Source organism: Paroedura picta, chromosome 17, assembly GCF_049243985.1.
Source record: "Paroedura picta isolate Pp20150507F chromosome 17, Ppicta_v3.0, whole genome shotgun sequence".
NCBI lineage: Eukaryota > Metazoa > Chordata > Lepidosauria > Squamata > Gekkonidae > Paroedura > Paroedura picta.
In genome coordinates this window covers 18,820,855-18,835,806 of record NC_135385.1, presented here as the reverse complement: position 1 = coordinate 18,835,806, position 14,952 = coordinate 18,820,855, and the positions used below count along the sequence as shown (strand labels likewise).

At 54.8% G+C, this 14,952-nt stretch overlaps 1 protein-coding gene across 2 annotated transcripts in view; it reads right to left on the bottom strand.

The window, feature by feature from the left end:
* Positions 1–14,952, bottom strand: part of CRAMP1 (cramped chromatin regulator 1) — a 37,949-nt gene that overhangs the window by 5,939 nt on the left and 17,058 nt on the right. For both annotated transcript variants that reach the window (XM_077316811.1, XM_077316810.1), the window contains exons 10-20: positions 13,194–14,432; positions 12,065–12,239; positions 10,822–11,000; positions 9,913–9,987; positions 9,167–9,248; positions 8,063–8,167; positions 7,585–7,766; positions 6,451–6,531; positions 4,878–5,112; positions 3,546–3,710; positions 2,864–3,009 (exon numbers count right to left, since the gene is read on the bottom strand). In XM_077316811.1, the coding sequence (XP_077172926.1) occupies positions 2,864–3,009; positions 3,546–3,710; positions 4,878–5,112; positions 6,451–6,531; positions 7,585–7,766; positions 8,063–8,167; positions 9,167–9,248; positions 9,913–9,987; positions 10,822–11,000; positions 12,065–12,239; positions 13,194–14,432 (2,664 nt within the window). The remainder of the gene's footprint in view (positions 1–2,863; positions 3,010–3,545; positions 3,711–4,877; positions 5,113–6,450; positions 6,532–7,584; positions 7,767–8,062; positions 8,168–9,166; positions 9,249–9,912; positions 9,988–10,821; positions 11,001–12,064; positions 12,240–13,193; positions 14,433–14,952) is intronic.

Below are 14,952 nucleotides of genomic sequence, written 5' to 3'. Positions count from 1 at the left end.
ACAACAACAACAGCTAGAAGTACATGAGAGGGACCCTGCTGGATTGGGCCCCGAAGGCCCATCCAGCTCAGCTAGGCTAGGTGGTTCGAAAAGAGACTAGCCGGCCGCCAGGAAGGGGCTGGGCAGGCAGGGCAGGGCAGGGCAGGGAAGGGAAGGGGCAGCCATGCCTGTCCTTGCTCTGTAGCATCGTGCCCTCAGGCCGTCCTCCCCGGGAAAGGAAGGGCCATCAAAGGCAGCCAAATAGGTCCAAAGCCCAGGTGCCCAATTGGTGGGCTGGGAAGGACCTAGAGAGTTGAGGGGTGGAGACCATGGGGGGAGGGGTTTCAAAGGGAAGGGGCCTCCGGATCCCCCCTTACTGTCCTCTGCAGTCTAAGGCCCAGTTGTGCTTCCCAAGGCGTCCCTGGCCTGGTTTAGGTCCCCCAGCTCCCCCCAGTCCTCCCAGGCAGACTGCTTCTGAATGTGGAAGTGCCATTCCTGCCACGACATAGGGCCTTTGTTTGGTTTAGATGCCTCCAGGGGGGATGGGGGGAGAGAACAAACATTCACCAACCCTAATTTCTCCCTGCAGATCCTGGAAGATATCGAGGACAACGACCTCTGGAGCTTGGTAAGATTTCCGTGGGTTTTATGTGGGGCCGTTCCCCAGAGGCCCAGTTAAATGGGTCAGAGGGACGGAGGGAAGGGACAGAAGTGGCCGAGGACCATGTGGAAGGACCCCCAGGAAGGCGTCAGAAAGGCTCCTTTGGAGGGCTTCCTTTCCCAAGGAAGTGAGGTCCTCAGAACGAACGTCACGGGGGATCCTTGCGGAAGAGCAGGGGGCATATCCAAACATCAGCCCCCGTAAAGCTTTCCTCTGTTTTCTCCTTCACAGGAATCCCTAAAGTCTCTGGACCGGGGCAGTTCCCCCAGTGGGTTCGTGTCCAGTTGGACCGAATCCACAGATTCTGAGGTATGTCGAGCCCTCAGGCTCCCCTTCTTTCAGTGGCGGCAGGGAAGCCGAGAGGGTCAGGATTCCACCCTCCTTGGTGATCTCTCCAGAGATACCAGCCTGCCACCAAGTCCTCCTCTCCCTAGGCCACGTGGTGGCTAAGGGGGGCAGACCCACCTCCCCCAGTCCCAGAAGGGCGACCCGTTTGCTGGCCTCACCCCCTCCCACTGGTGGAGCCCAAAAGGTCACATTTTTTCCCCATAGAAGTCCCCTTTTCCTGAATGCCTTGCTTCCAAGCCACGGTACTTAGCACAGGCTGATTTGTGTGCCTCTCTTTTGCCCACAGGAGACGGACACCGGAACAGAGGACCAGCCCCCTGCAGCCCCTCGGCTCGCCTGGGGAGAGCCCCCAGCCGACCCGGGATGCTGTGCAGGACTTAAGGCTCGCCTGCCGAGGGGCCTCAGATTTCTACGAAGGGTCCTCAAACGCCTCTGGATCGGAAAAAAGGCCAGCAAAAGGCCCCAAAATATGTAAATAGTTTGTATATATCCATGGCTTTTATTTATATATGTAAATAAATTTGTTTTTCTTTAAAGTTTCTTTGTAGGCTTTCTAATTATTCAGGTTTTTTGTTTTTGTTTGTTTGTTTTTTTGTCTCAATTGGTGCCAGGAAGAGGCCGGTCCAAACAGCCAGCAGCAGCTTGGTGCAGGGTGGGTCCCTAAGAGCAGTTCTCTCAGAGCCCTCCCAGTCCCGCCTACCTCAGGGGGTGTCTGTTGTGGGGAGAGGAAAGGAAGGCGACTGTAACCCTTGGTCCTCAGTTTCCCCTCTGTCCAAGCCCCCTAATCTCCATTCCCCAGCAGGTCCTTCCACTCTCCTCTTCCCTCCAGTCAGGGAAGGGGCTGCACAGCCACCGCTGCACACAAGCCAGCCAGCCAGCCAGCCAGCCCAGCCTGCCTTCTCTTAGTCGTCCATGGACCTCTGCAGGGCCGCAGTTCGGCTACCCCTGGTCCAGACCATCAACGAGGGGGTGCACACCACCTCCGCAGGCAGGCCTTTCCACGCCTGAACTACCCTGACTGTGGATTCCCCCCCTCTGGATATCTAACTGGTCCTGGGTTTATATCCAGAGGACTTCTCCTCTGCTGCCCCCAGGAGCCTTTCCCTGCCCTCCTCCAAGTGACCACCTTCCAAATGCTTCAAGAGAGCCATCCTGTCTCCTCTCAGCTTCCTGTCTCCAGGCTGGACATCCCCAAGTCGTCCTCTTGAAGGTCCTCCTCTGCACCCTCTCTCTCTTGTCCCCCTCAGTCAAAATGTTATTTTCATCTGAGATTGATACAACCGCCCTGCTTAGCAGGCTGGCTTGGGGCCGTAAAAATCCACATGATCGGTGACGGCGATACACCATTTATCGTCATGATGACGCTATACATTAACATTAAAATATTAAAAGCAGACGTACTGGTTGAAAGCCAGATAAAGTCCCATACAGCTTTATTTAGGATTTTTTGGGGTGGGGGGGTGGGGGCTTCTTCTAAGAAGCACAGGGCGGTATACATGGATCTCCTCCTTCTCCAGTTTGTCCTCACAACAACTCTGCGAGGTAGCCTGGGGACGGGGTGGGGAGACTGCAACTGGCCCAAGGTCACAGAATCACAGAGCTGGAGGGAACCTCCGGGGTCATCTAGTCCGACCCCGACGGCATGCAGGAAATGCACAACTGCCATATAGCATAGCTCACTGTCTCGTAACTATGGGTGCCGCGGGTGGGTGCCGCGGGTGGTTGGGTGGGTGGGGTTCCTTCCCCCCATTCTCCTAATTTCCCCCCATGCACCTACCCCCTCTCTCCCTCTCTCCCTCTCTCTTTCAAAGAGAGCTATAGCCCTCTCCGAGGGGCCCCTTGTGGAACTTATTCCCGTGCACGTCTTGGGAGTACCTCGGCCACGTCTGCTATGGATCGGGACACAAAGGAGTCCCGCGAGTTCCCATCGAGCAGGCTGGGTCCCAGCAAGGAGGTGCTGCCGGCAGCACCGGAGGCAGCGGGCGACATCTTCCGGCCCTTCTCGGGAGAGAGGAAGCTCGCTGCGAAAGAAACAAAAGCAGGAAGCGAGTTAGGGGAAGATCCGGGAGGGTTTAGTGAGGGGGAGGGGGAAAAACACAAGGCAGGCCCTACAAGCTGCTAACTGCCCTTCCGCTACTGATGTAAGCAACTCTCCGATTCAACTCGCTTCAAAGGAGGACCTCCGGGGTCTTCTAGTCCAACCCCCTGCACAAGGCAGGAACTCACAACTGCCTGCCCACCTACAGTGACCCCAGCTCCATGCCCAAATGATGCCCTCCCCAAAGAACAAAATCCCTGGCCAGTCTTGAGGTAGAGGAAATTCGACTCCCAACCCCAACCCCTGGGCATGCACCAAAGGGCCACAAGAGCCAAGCTTGGACACAATCCCTTCCTGCCCACCCACTCCCCATCTGCCTCAGTTCACAGAATCACCATTTCTGTCACATGACTCTCTAGCCTCTGCTTAAAAACTTCCAAAGGAGAGCCGACCACCTCCCGAGGAAGCCTGTTCCGCTGAGGAGCTGCTCTGACCGCCAGGCAAGGCCGAGACACTCACAGAATAGGCTGCTGAGGGAGGAGTCCGTGGAGTCGTTGGGGTACCACTGGGGGTCGTGGGTGGGAGAGGCGATCCAGTTCTGCTGAGGGCTGCAGGAAGGGGACGGAAGACTTCTGGAGCTCTCGCTGCCGTTCAGCTTCGCCGGAGACAGGGAAACATTCTCACCTGTGAAAACAAAGCGGGGGAGAAAACTCCCAATGGCTGCCCCCCCTCGGACACAAAGCCGGGATGCTTAAAGTGAAAGGGTGGCATCCTTCAGCCAGCTGTGCCTGCAGAGGCAGAAGTTGTCCCCCCCCCCCAGCAATTGGTGCTTGCGGCCCACACAGGAGGGAGAGCGCCAGATTGCTCCCTCCCGAGCCGTCTGCTTGCAAACTTGCTGGAAGCCCCCGGTTTGCCTTCCCCCCCGTCCTGCCTGGCGGGTGCCCCTGGTTCGCCGTCTCGGCCTCCGACACCGCTTTGAACAAGCTGCTCAACTCCACACTCACATTGCCCTTCGGCCCGGCTCTGCCTGTTTGTTTTTTTCAACATCTTGCAGGCAATTCAGAGGACGGATGTGGCACGGTCCTTAATAGGACCATGGGCCACCTTGTAACATATGCAAGAGGCGGCTTGGTCAAAAAGACCCTCCCCCCAGCCTAGTGCTTCCTGGCATCTCGGCGGCTGCTTCTCTTCCCTGTGAGATTTCCATTTGCGGAAGAGTGGGGATTCTAAAATGGCCCAGTGGTGTGAAATACTGTAACACGTGCTTCCTAAAATGTCCCAAGAATCTGTTTCTTACATGCCTAAGTAGTTACCTCCTTGCAAAAATCATGGGGTTGGGGACCACTGCTCTAAGGCAGGGCTGACCAAACTACAATGTAGTCAATGGACTACAATTCCCATGAGCCCCTGCCAGCGTGCTGGCAGGGGCTCATGGGAATTGTAGTCAATGGGCCTCTGGAAATCCATAGTTTGGCCAGCCCTGCTCTAAGGGCTCTTCCTCCAGCTTAGGAAGCCGCTCTGCAACGGAAGCCACTCAGAGGCTGCAGCCGGTCGCTTAAAGCTGGAGGAAAACTCCAAACTTCCTTCAGCCAAGTGCCGGGACGGGAGCCGGATCAGCTCCGATAGTAGATCTGCCGTCAAAAGCGTGACGACGGATTCCCACCAAGAATATGTCGAGTTCAGCAAGCCAGAAGGCCGACAAGCTGCTGCCCTTTGAGAGGACACGCCAAGGGCGGAATTCCTCCAAGGTGGGCGGGAACGCGAGGAGTCCCCGAACCAGAGCCGGGCCGAGCTCCTCCGGGCCCACAACCTCCCTCGAGCGTCCATCAGACTTGGGTTTAGGCCTCTTACCGTACTGACCAGAGCTGATCGCTATTTCAATGATCGAGTCGCTGATTTGCGTGGCGGGCTCTCCCTGGGACAGCACGTCCTCAGGGGGGCCGGGGAGAGAGATGTCCAGGAGGGCAGAGACGTTGGGAGGCGACAGGCGGGTGGTGGGCGCTTCGGAGGAGGAAAGCGGGGGAACGGGGAGGCCGTTCTGGAGAGTCGCTTTGGGAAGCCCGGGCAGAGACAGGACCGACGTCCCCTGTTGGACAAGGAGAACGCACGGGTTGAGGGGCGTTTTCCGACGCTGCGGTGATGGCCCTTTCCTGCTCAAAGGCACACTGGCTTCTGCTACCCTTCTTTGCCTGTCACTTGCCCCCTGTCCGGTCCTCCCCAGAGACGGTTGTGGGGATAGATGGGCCGTCAACCACGCAAGCCTGGTCAGAGCACTTAGGGAATATCATATCCAGTTCTGAGTGCCGAAGTTCAAGAAGGGTATAGGCAAGCTGGAATGTGTGCAGAGAAGGGCGACCAGGATGGCTGAGGGATTGGAATCCAGGCCATACAAGGAGAGGCTGAGAGAGTTGGGTATGGAGGAGAGGAGGAGAGGAGGGCCAGGGGAGACAGGGGAGCTGAATTTAACTCCGCTGAAGAGGGGGCCAGCTTGTTCGCTGCAGCTTTATAGACAAGGATAGGAGGAGCAACGGGTTCAAATGACAGGAAAGGAGGTCCCACTTAAATATCAGAAAGCGTTTTCTGATGGGAAAGGCGGTTCGTAGATGGAACAGGCTCCCTCAGAGGAAGGTGGAGTCTCCTTTGTTGAAGTTTTAAGGAAGAGATTGGACGAGCACTGTCAGGACCGTGCGATTTTTAAGTCCCGGAGAAAATGGGGGGCTGGACTGGATGGCCCTTGGGGGTCTCTTCCAGCTCTCGTTCAGAGGTGGTTTGTTACTGCCTGCCTGTGTAGCAATCCTGCCCTTCCTCAGTAGCCTCCCACCCAAATGCCTCTGGGGAGGACTGTACATAAATAAATATATATATAATAATAATAAATAACATAGGAACCAGGGCCACAATTCAACAAGAGAGGACCAGCCTGGGCTATACCTGGTTCTATTTTACTTTTATTGCATCCCCCCCCCCCCCCTTTAGCTGCTTTTTCCTCTTTTCTTTTTCTCATGTTTGATTTTGAAAGAACTCCTACAGCCGATATTTATACGGAAAGGAAGAACAGTCCCAACCCTAACCGATACTGATAATAAAAGCCTTGATTAGGAGATGACGAAGACGGAGAGTTGTTTTTATAAGCGGCTTACAGTCGCCTTCCCTTTCCTCTCCCCACAACAGACACCCTGTGAGGGAGGTGGGGATAAGAGTGCCCTGATATCACTGCTCTGGGAGAACAGCACTACCAGGGCTGTGACTAGGCCAAGGTCGCCCAGCTGGCTGCCTGCGGAGGAGTGGAGAATCAAATCCGGCTCTCCAGATGCGAGGCTGCCTCTCTTCACCACCCCCCCAAGCTGGCTCTCTATGCTCAGGGAAAGCAGGACATCACCATACAATCAGAACAAGTGTCCCTCAGTGGACTTTCATACTCTACCTGGAAGCCCTCCGGGATTGCTTCCTGATCAGGCTGTGCTGGAAGACCAAGGAAAGGGACTCGGCATTCGGTGCCTGAACCCTGGAAGAAAAGCCCGTTGAGAATAGTTTAGACGCCCGTTCCAGGATTGCAAACTTTTCAGGCAAGACTTGTGACGTGTACCTTCCTCTGACTGGAACGGCCGACTTGCACTGGGGGGGCCTTGTGCGTGTGCCAAATTCTGAAGGTTTGATTCCTGTTCTAATTCTGTTTTATTTGCCCTCTGCCTTGGCTTGGGTGATCCCCCTCACCCACCCTTCTGCCCAAACTCTGCAAGATTCCAAGTGCCACAACACAAGCAAAAAGGAGGTGGTTTGGGCTGATGGGATCAGACTGCAGATTAGAGGAACAAGACTTGAACCCATCGGAGACCCTGATTGGTTACCCAGATGTGGTTTTACATATTCTAGATTTCCCCCGCCCCCAATGGACCTTCGGATTTATTTGGACCTACACTCAAACGGCTAAACCTGAGTAGCTGGTGGGGCAATGAAATCATGTAGGCGTTTTATCTTATGCATATATATGTGTTTATCTTGGGAGGAGAATACCATCATGCTGCTGACAGGAAGAGAATGGGGACAAGGATAAAGGGAGCAGGAGCGGGGCAGTTCACAGCTGTATTTTCAGGGTATGAGGATGAGGGTAAGAAAAAAATAGAGGAATGTCCAGGCAATTCATATTTTGAAAAGGGCAAAAAGTAGGCAACAGAGGAAATTAGAAGAAGAAGAGTCGGTTCTTATATGCTGCTTTTCTCTGCCTGAAGGAGTCTCAAAGCAGCTTCCAGTCGCCTTCCCTTTCCTCTCCCCACAACAGACACCCTGTGAGGGAGGGGAGACTGAGACAGCCCTGATATCACTGCTTGGTAAGAACAGCTCTATCAGGGCTGTGACTAGCCCTACGGTCCCCCAGCTGGCTGCATGTTGGGGAGCGGGGAATCAAACCTGGCTTGCCAGATTAGAAATCTGCACTCTTACCCACCAAGCAATCAGGCCCCCAGTCTGAATCCCACTGGGTAACTGGCCGTCCGTCTGGTTATACTTTATAAGCAGCTTTATAAGCCATTCAGAAGAACAGGAGAGAGAGAGAACTGACCGTCACAGAAGCCAGGGATCCTCCGTTCTGATGCGCCACCGTTGCCGCGTCTGGCCCTGCGACCACCGTGGTCATGGTGTCCGGAGATAACGGAGAAACGCCCGATAAGCCTTCGGCATCCAGGACGGGCAAAGGGGTGCCTGGGATAATACCGGCACTTTGAGCTGCTAGGTCGATCGTACCTTTGAACGGAGAGGGAAAGGGTGAGGGAGTCCTCAAGATCAGCTGCTCCCACAGGCCAATGGGAGACGTGCCACAGACGCTCCCACATAAATGCATTCGCCATGATGCTCAGCACGGCCCTTATGGGCGGTCAAGGAGGACAAGGCCTTCCTTTTCACCCACAAGCTAGTGTTTGTAGCTATCCTGCAGAGCAAGAAAGCCTGAAAGTGGGAACGGGGCTGGAGAATGTGGTCAGAAGTTTGTCTCTTTTTCGCCACACGCTCTTAGGTTCTCCCCTCGCCAAAGAGACACCTACTGGACAGGTGGTTGGTGGCCTGCACGGGAAGAACCTTCGGAATGATAGGGCGAGACACCGCGGCTTTAGTAAGCGACGAGTGGATTGGCCGGAAAGATCCTCTTCCTGCAAAGAAAGAATTCCAAGGCGGAAGCTGCTGAAGGTGGAAACACTCTGAAGAGCGTTCAACAGGTTGTACAGGTACAATAATAGTATACATATATATATATATATTTTTAATATTGTTGTTAACTGACTTGGCTCTTAAAAACATTCGGCAGGAAGGTGGGTAACTTAAAAACTTTTTCGACCAGCAAGTTACTTGGTCGCGGACGATTTTAACGCCTCCTTGAGGAGAAACGGTGGGATAAGAAAGTGGAAACCGAACGTCACGTGACGTTTCGGAGGCCGATTTAGCAAGGACTGTAAAAGTGCTTCGCAAATTCGAAGTACGCTGTAGTTAGGGAAGGCAGAGCTTTCAGCGTAATGGGCTTAAGTGAAAATAACATCCTTTCTAGCCAAGGGTAGGGAATGAGCTGAAAAACGTACTCCCCTTTAAAAGCACTGCAGAGACAAATCTAAAATGCGGTGTGAATGTCTATCAAACGTATACATCAGCAGTGGCCAAACTGTGGCTCTCCAGATGCTCGTGGACTACAATCCCCATGTGCCCCTGCCAGCACGCACGCAGGGGCTCATGGGAATTGTAGTCCACGAGCATCTGGAGAGCCACGGTGTGGCCACCCTGGTATATAGAAAGGATGTAAATAAAAGTTCTGCGTGCACAAAAAGATTAAAACGTTGTTTTATTTATTTAGGTGGCTGTTAAGTTACGAAATAAAGGTGAGGCGATTTGACTTCTGAGAAGGAAGCAATGCCCCAGGGAGGCTTGCTTGGGATATTAACAAAGGGGCAGAATAATTAAAGCTTATCGTTTCTGCGTAGTCAAGCTTCTGACTAACGAATGAGTGGATGATTCAAATCATTTCTGCCGGCTTTCAGGTTCGGACCAGGAGAGGGAGCCCTGAGACGTAATTCCGCTTGTCTGCAGCCACTAAAAGCCCACACCTTTTTGTTCTCTCTCTCAAACACCTAGTAAGGGGCGTGTACCCGATGGAGCCTTACCTGTTATGGACGAGTTGGACAAGATGGAAAAGGAACAGACGTGCTGGGAGGGATTTCCCGATGGCCTGGGGAGCAGCGTTCTCTGCGAAAGAAAGCAAACCAAAGGAAGCTAAAACAGTTCCGCAGGGCCTGCAAAAGGGAGCTCTTCCGCCAGGCATTTGGTTGAGGCCGAGCAGAACCAGCAACATCTACAGGGCCCCTGCTCCCTCCCTCCTAAAAAATCCACCCATGTCTCCTGCTCTGGACCTGTTTGCCTTGTTACAGTTTGCACCTGTGTTACAGTTCAATGTCCATATTATTTAGGTTGTATGGAAAACCGTTATGAAAACCAAGGTCTAGGGATCGTTTCTATGTTTTACGTGGACCGTCCCGAGTCTCAGGGCAGGGCGGTATATAAATATAAATAAATAAATGAAACGTGTAAGTAAATAACCTTCCCACCGCCTTTCGGAATAGCCACTGGTTCTGTTTTCCATCACGCAACAAAAAAGGATAGGGGGAAACACGTGCGTTTTTAACATTCTCCCCAGAGAAACCCCAGCTTTGACACACAACCAGGTCTAACCTGCTGTTCAAAAGAAGAACTGGGGGAAAAACACAGAAGGGGAGTTTTCGGCTTAGAAAGACAACTGGGGGAGAGGAGGGGCAAGACACCGCACAGGTGGGCTGCTGTGGGAATCGGGTTGTTGGCAGGAAAATGCCGCCTGCGATCCCCGTCCCATCCCCAGAATACGCCTGCCTCTGACCTGTACGACCAGCGGCTTCCGCAGGTGCCTGGTGCGCAGTTTCTTTGGCTTCGGCAAGAAGAAATCGGACTGCATCTGGAAACGAACCAAGGAAAGCAACTTTTGAAAAAGCACCAAGGCTTTCTTGGCTCACTGCTGAGGACAGACACAAAGGCATGGCTTTACCGCTCGGCAACCAAACCAGCCACGTAGGACAAGTTTAGCAGGCCTTCAAAGGGGACGAGAGGTCCGACGATGGCTGCTAGCGGCTACAACTAGCGTCTCTTTTAAAAACTTCATTTAGAGTCCAGCGGCACCTTTAAGATTCGTGACAAGGCTACTGGAATGGATGAAACTGAAAAATCCCGGAAATAGATGAGAAATAGATGAAAAGGATTTGGGATTTTTCAGGGCCACCGGGTAGCTAGAGTGACGGCATTTAAAGGGACAGAGATCTCTTTTAAATGCCTTACCTCTGGCTACCAGCTAAATGCCTTAACTGTGGCTACCTGGCTTAAGGGACAGAGTTCCCTTTAAATTCCTTAACTCTGGCTACTTGGCTAAAGGGACAAAGATCCCTCTTAAATGCCTTACCTCCGGCTACCGGCTAAATGCCTTAACTCTGGCTACCTGGCTAAAGGGACACAGTTCCCTTTAAATGGCTTAACACCGGCTACCAGGCTAAAGGGACACAGTTCCCTTTAAATGCCTCAACACTGGCTACCAGGATAAAGGGACAGAGATCCCTTTAAATGCCTCGGTCTCATGGGGCCAGAAAAATCAAGCATCCCCAAATTCCCATATTGGGAGTTGGGAACACTGGGAAATACCAATATCTTTCAAGTTCAATACACTCCAAAAACACCATTTTTTTTGCACCCATCCCTCACCCATGTTCCGGTCAACCAGGGGGCCTTCAGATTCACTTACGCTGATGGTGTCCAAGTGCTGTCGGATGCTCAGCTCCGTTTCTTTGCTGGGCAAGAAGGGCTTCCCGTGCCTGCTGTTGGGCGGGAGAGTCGTGGGAACGGCAAAGAGGCCGTAGTCGGCATCGGAGCCTCTGGCGCTGGAGGGGCCGGCCAAGAGGGATCTGGACGGGTTTCTCAAACCTGGGGGAATATCGGAAAGGTCAGTGCTAAATGAGAAGTCGTAGCCCACAGCTATGCTTTGGAGCAGGGATAGTCAAACTGCGGCCCTCCAGATGGCCATGGACTACAATTCCCAGGAGCCCCCTGCCAGCGTTCGCTGGCAGGGGGCTCCTGGGAATTGTAGTCCATGAACATCTGGAGGGCCGCAGTTTGACTACCCCTGCTTTGGAGGCTGGTGGCTACTCCAGCTGCCTCCATTCACATGCTTCTCAAGGACTGGTGCAGTGCGGGAACTGTGGCACAAGAACCCTGAATGGGACCCAACAGATGCTCCAGCTGGTCTCTTCCAGTAAGGAGTAGCCATTGGCTGGGTCAGCCTGGCCTCTAGAAACACGACATCCCCCAGGGAACGCTCCATGCTGTGATTCACCAGATGTGCCGGCAGTACTGTCAGCTGAGTCTTTGTCAGTTTTGCCCCTGGCGGCTCCCAACGGAGGAAGCCACATGTGGAAAATGGCCTGAAAACCCGTCACTCATCAAGGGACCGAACGGCCTACTCACAGGTCCTTCCTGAATGTCTGAGCGATCGTACAGTATAAGCAAATGTTATTGTATCGCTTGGGTTAATGGACTTGAATAAGCAAACTCAAGATTCTGTAGTTAATCCCTTATTCCAGCTTCATTCCCATGCAGATTAGAATACTTATTCTTATTTATGATAACATATCTTCCCTGTAACCGTGGCTCTTGAATGGCTGCTTACTGAGAATTGCTCGGGGAACACCGAACGGGGTAGCCATGTTTTTAGCTAGAGTTATGACCCACAGTGTAAAGCAGATAAAGTCACTGACTTTATCTTCTTCTATTGGCTGCTCCCTTGTCTGCTGGCATTTCTTACAGCTTTATCGATCTGTATGACAGAACGAACTTGTATACTGCTTTATATTTTGGAATGCCATTAAAGGTTTTCGTGTTGTATGGTACTGTGGGACCCGGAGAGGGATTTAATGCCGGAAAGCAGGGGCAGGGGCAGGGGAGGCCCAAGGGAAGACGGCTGCTCGACTCTTGTGCTCCTTCTTGCTCACCTGAGGGGCTGGAAGCGGTGCCGGGAGAAAAGGTCTTGTTGCGAAGGGTGGGCTGATTGCGCGCGCAGCCCGGGCTCCTGGTGCTAACGGCGATCACCTTCCCGGGAGGGGTCAGGGCGTGCTCCTCTTGGGCGGGCTTGATCGGGGACGTTGCCGCGGTGCTAGTTTCCGGAGCCTGAAAAAGAACGGGAGTCTCAGCCCTGGGGGCTGCGCTGCAGAAAGGGCAGCAACAAGGGGAAGAAGGCAGAGGGCCCCTTGGAGCTCTCCGCACCCAGCAGGAAGCGGCAGAGGAGAATAAACGCACATCACAGGCCGGGAGTGCACTACTTCAGCCTTACAGTGGAGAAAGAGCTCCATGGACCGCCAATGTCTCCGCCAACCCTTGACGGGTTGAAAAATGACCAGAATGCACACTGTGTTTCCTCCAGAGAGTGGCTGGAGAGATGCCTCTGAAAGAACTGCAAGAGAGCCAGCTTGCTGCAGTGGGTCAAGAGCGGCAGCTTCTAATCTGGCGAGCCGGGCTTGATCCCCCACTCCTCCACATGCAGCCAGCTGGGGGACCTTGGGCTAGTGGCAGTCCTGGTAGAGCTGTTCTCACAGAGCAGTCTCTCTCAAAACTCCCGCTCCTTGTGCTACGTCTGACTGGAGGGATGGGGCCTCTCGTTTTCAAAGCAATTCATCACGGGCAGGCCTCTAGAATGTCTCCAACCCCTGGTCTTCGGACCGGGACCGGTCCGTAGATCAGTTGGTACCGGTCCGTGGCTCCTCCTCGTCCTCCTCCCCGGCTGCTGCCTCAGGGGCTGCCCTGCCACTCTGCTGCCGGCTCACCTTTGGTGCTCTCTGGCGGCCGCCATGGCTGGGGTTCCCCCTCGGCAGCACCCCACAAAAACGTCACCCCAAAAACGTTTAACACATTTTTAAAAGATATTAAAAATGTCCCACCCATTCAGGAAACCCTCCCAGAGTTGTCACAAAACCCTGGCTGAGACAAACACACTGTGCATTCAGGACATTCGCAATTCGGATGATTATATTCCAGGGCAATGCCATTTTGCTTCCCCCCGCCCAGCATCCTCTAAGACTTTTTAGTGGGAAAGGAGGTCAGGACGCCTCGTGCAGAAATCCTTACCGGCTTGGGGTTCACTTCGGTGGAGATGAGTCGTAAGAGGCAGTGAAGGAGTTTCTGTTTGTGAAAGGCGCCGGCGGGAGGGGTAGATCTCGTTTCGGGCGGCCGCTCCCCAGATCCCTGGCCTTCCGGCGCCAAGATGGACAGCCAATCGTATTCCAGCTGCAGCTTGTTCGGTTTGCCCATCATGAGGTAGACTTCCGCCAAGGTGAGGCTCTCGGAGGTCCGCAAGCTCCACCCCTCCTCCCGGACCTGCTGCGCCAGGCGGCCGGGGTCGTCCTTGAGCGTCTTGCCGACTGATTGTCCCTGAGGGGGTGGCAGTGAGGTGCTGCGCTTCTCCTGAGAGTCTTCCCCGGCCGCGTCCGGCCGCTCCTTCCCGCACGGTTCGGCCTGCGGTTCGGAGCAGGGGAGGGCCTGAGTTTCAGAGCAGGATGGGCCGCAGGGGGGCGATGCCACCCGGTCTCTCCCCACGTCAGGACTGCCGCTCTCTGCGCTCCCGGAGGACGGGCTCCCGGAGGGGAGGCTCCGCGGCTCGGCCGAGTCTGCCCCGTTCGGTCTGTCGGCGCAAAGACACTTCTCCGGGACGATGAGGGCCTGGCAAGACTTCATGTACCGAGGGAAAGGGTCCAGCAAGGACAGCTCCTCCACGTCGGGGATGGGGCCGCAACTGCAGCCGGCGACGCTGGGCGGTAAAGTGACCGGTGCCTCCCCGGCCTCGGCACAGTGAGCGGCGGGGACCGGCTTCTCAAGATGTCCGCCTGGATCCGGAGCTCCGGGAGGGGGCTTCTCTGGGCCGTTTGAGACGCTGGGGCTCGGGGAGGCTCCTTCCGCCACCCCCGTCTCCGGAGAGCCGCCCTCGGCGTTGCTGACGGCCGCGTCGAGCGCGGGGGGAGTGTTTTTACTTGCTTCGGCGGCGCCCTCCGCCCGGGCCCCGCCCTTGCCCTCCGCCCCCCGTGAGTATTTGACCTGCCCCCGGGCCGTCCCCTGGCCGCTCTGCATGCCGAGAATCTGGGCCGGCGGCAGCAGGTGAGCGTCCTTCGTGTTCTGCTTGCACCGGCCCGATTCCTGCCAGTGCACCGTGCAGAAGGCCTTGGAGTGCACGACTCTGGCGACCCCGGGGAGCGGGGTCAAGGTGCAGTTCTCTCCTGGGAAGAGGTGGAGCGTCATCTTCTCTTCGGAGTGGCTGCCGCTGGTTTCGGGGTCCCGGGAGTCCTGGAGCTGCCGTTCGGCTAGTGTTTTGCGCTGGGTACGAGGCGTTAAGGATAGCGCCGGGCTAAGACGAGGCAGGAGGCCTCCCCCCCCACCACTTCAGAACGTGTTATTCTTCCCCAAGCAAAGACATGACATTTTGCGTCCTGCTGTGTCAGCTGGCTAGTCCGTCAAGGTCTGTGCCGTGACTGGCAGTGGCTTTCCAGGCTCTTCCAGGCTCCACATCTGCTGCCAGATTCTTATTTGGGGATGCCGGGGACTGAGCCTAAATGCAAAAGGCAAACTCAGCCACTAAGCCCTGGCCCCTCCCCACGCTGAGCAAGTTCGTGCTGAGTCGGCCCACTGATCTGACCAGTCCCATGTTCTCTGGCTGGCCGCGGCTCCCACCAGGAGGTTTTTCAGATCATGACCGTATAAACTAGGGGCTGAAACTGGGACTTTCTGCTTCTAAAGTGGATGCTCCAGCCCTGAGCCTTGGCTGTCTCCAGCTACTACGTGGTGGGCTTGTTGGAATTGGCAATGTCTGGTGTACAAAGAGACAAAGAGGAGGAGA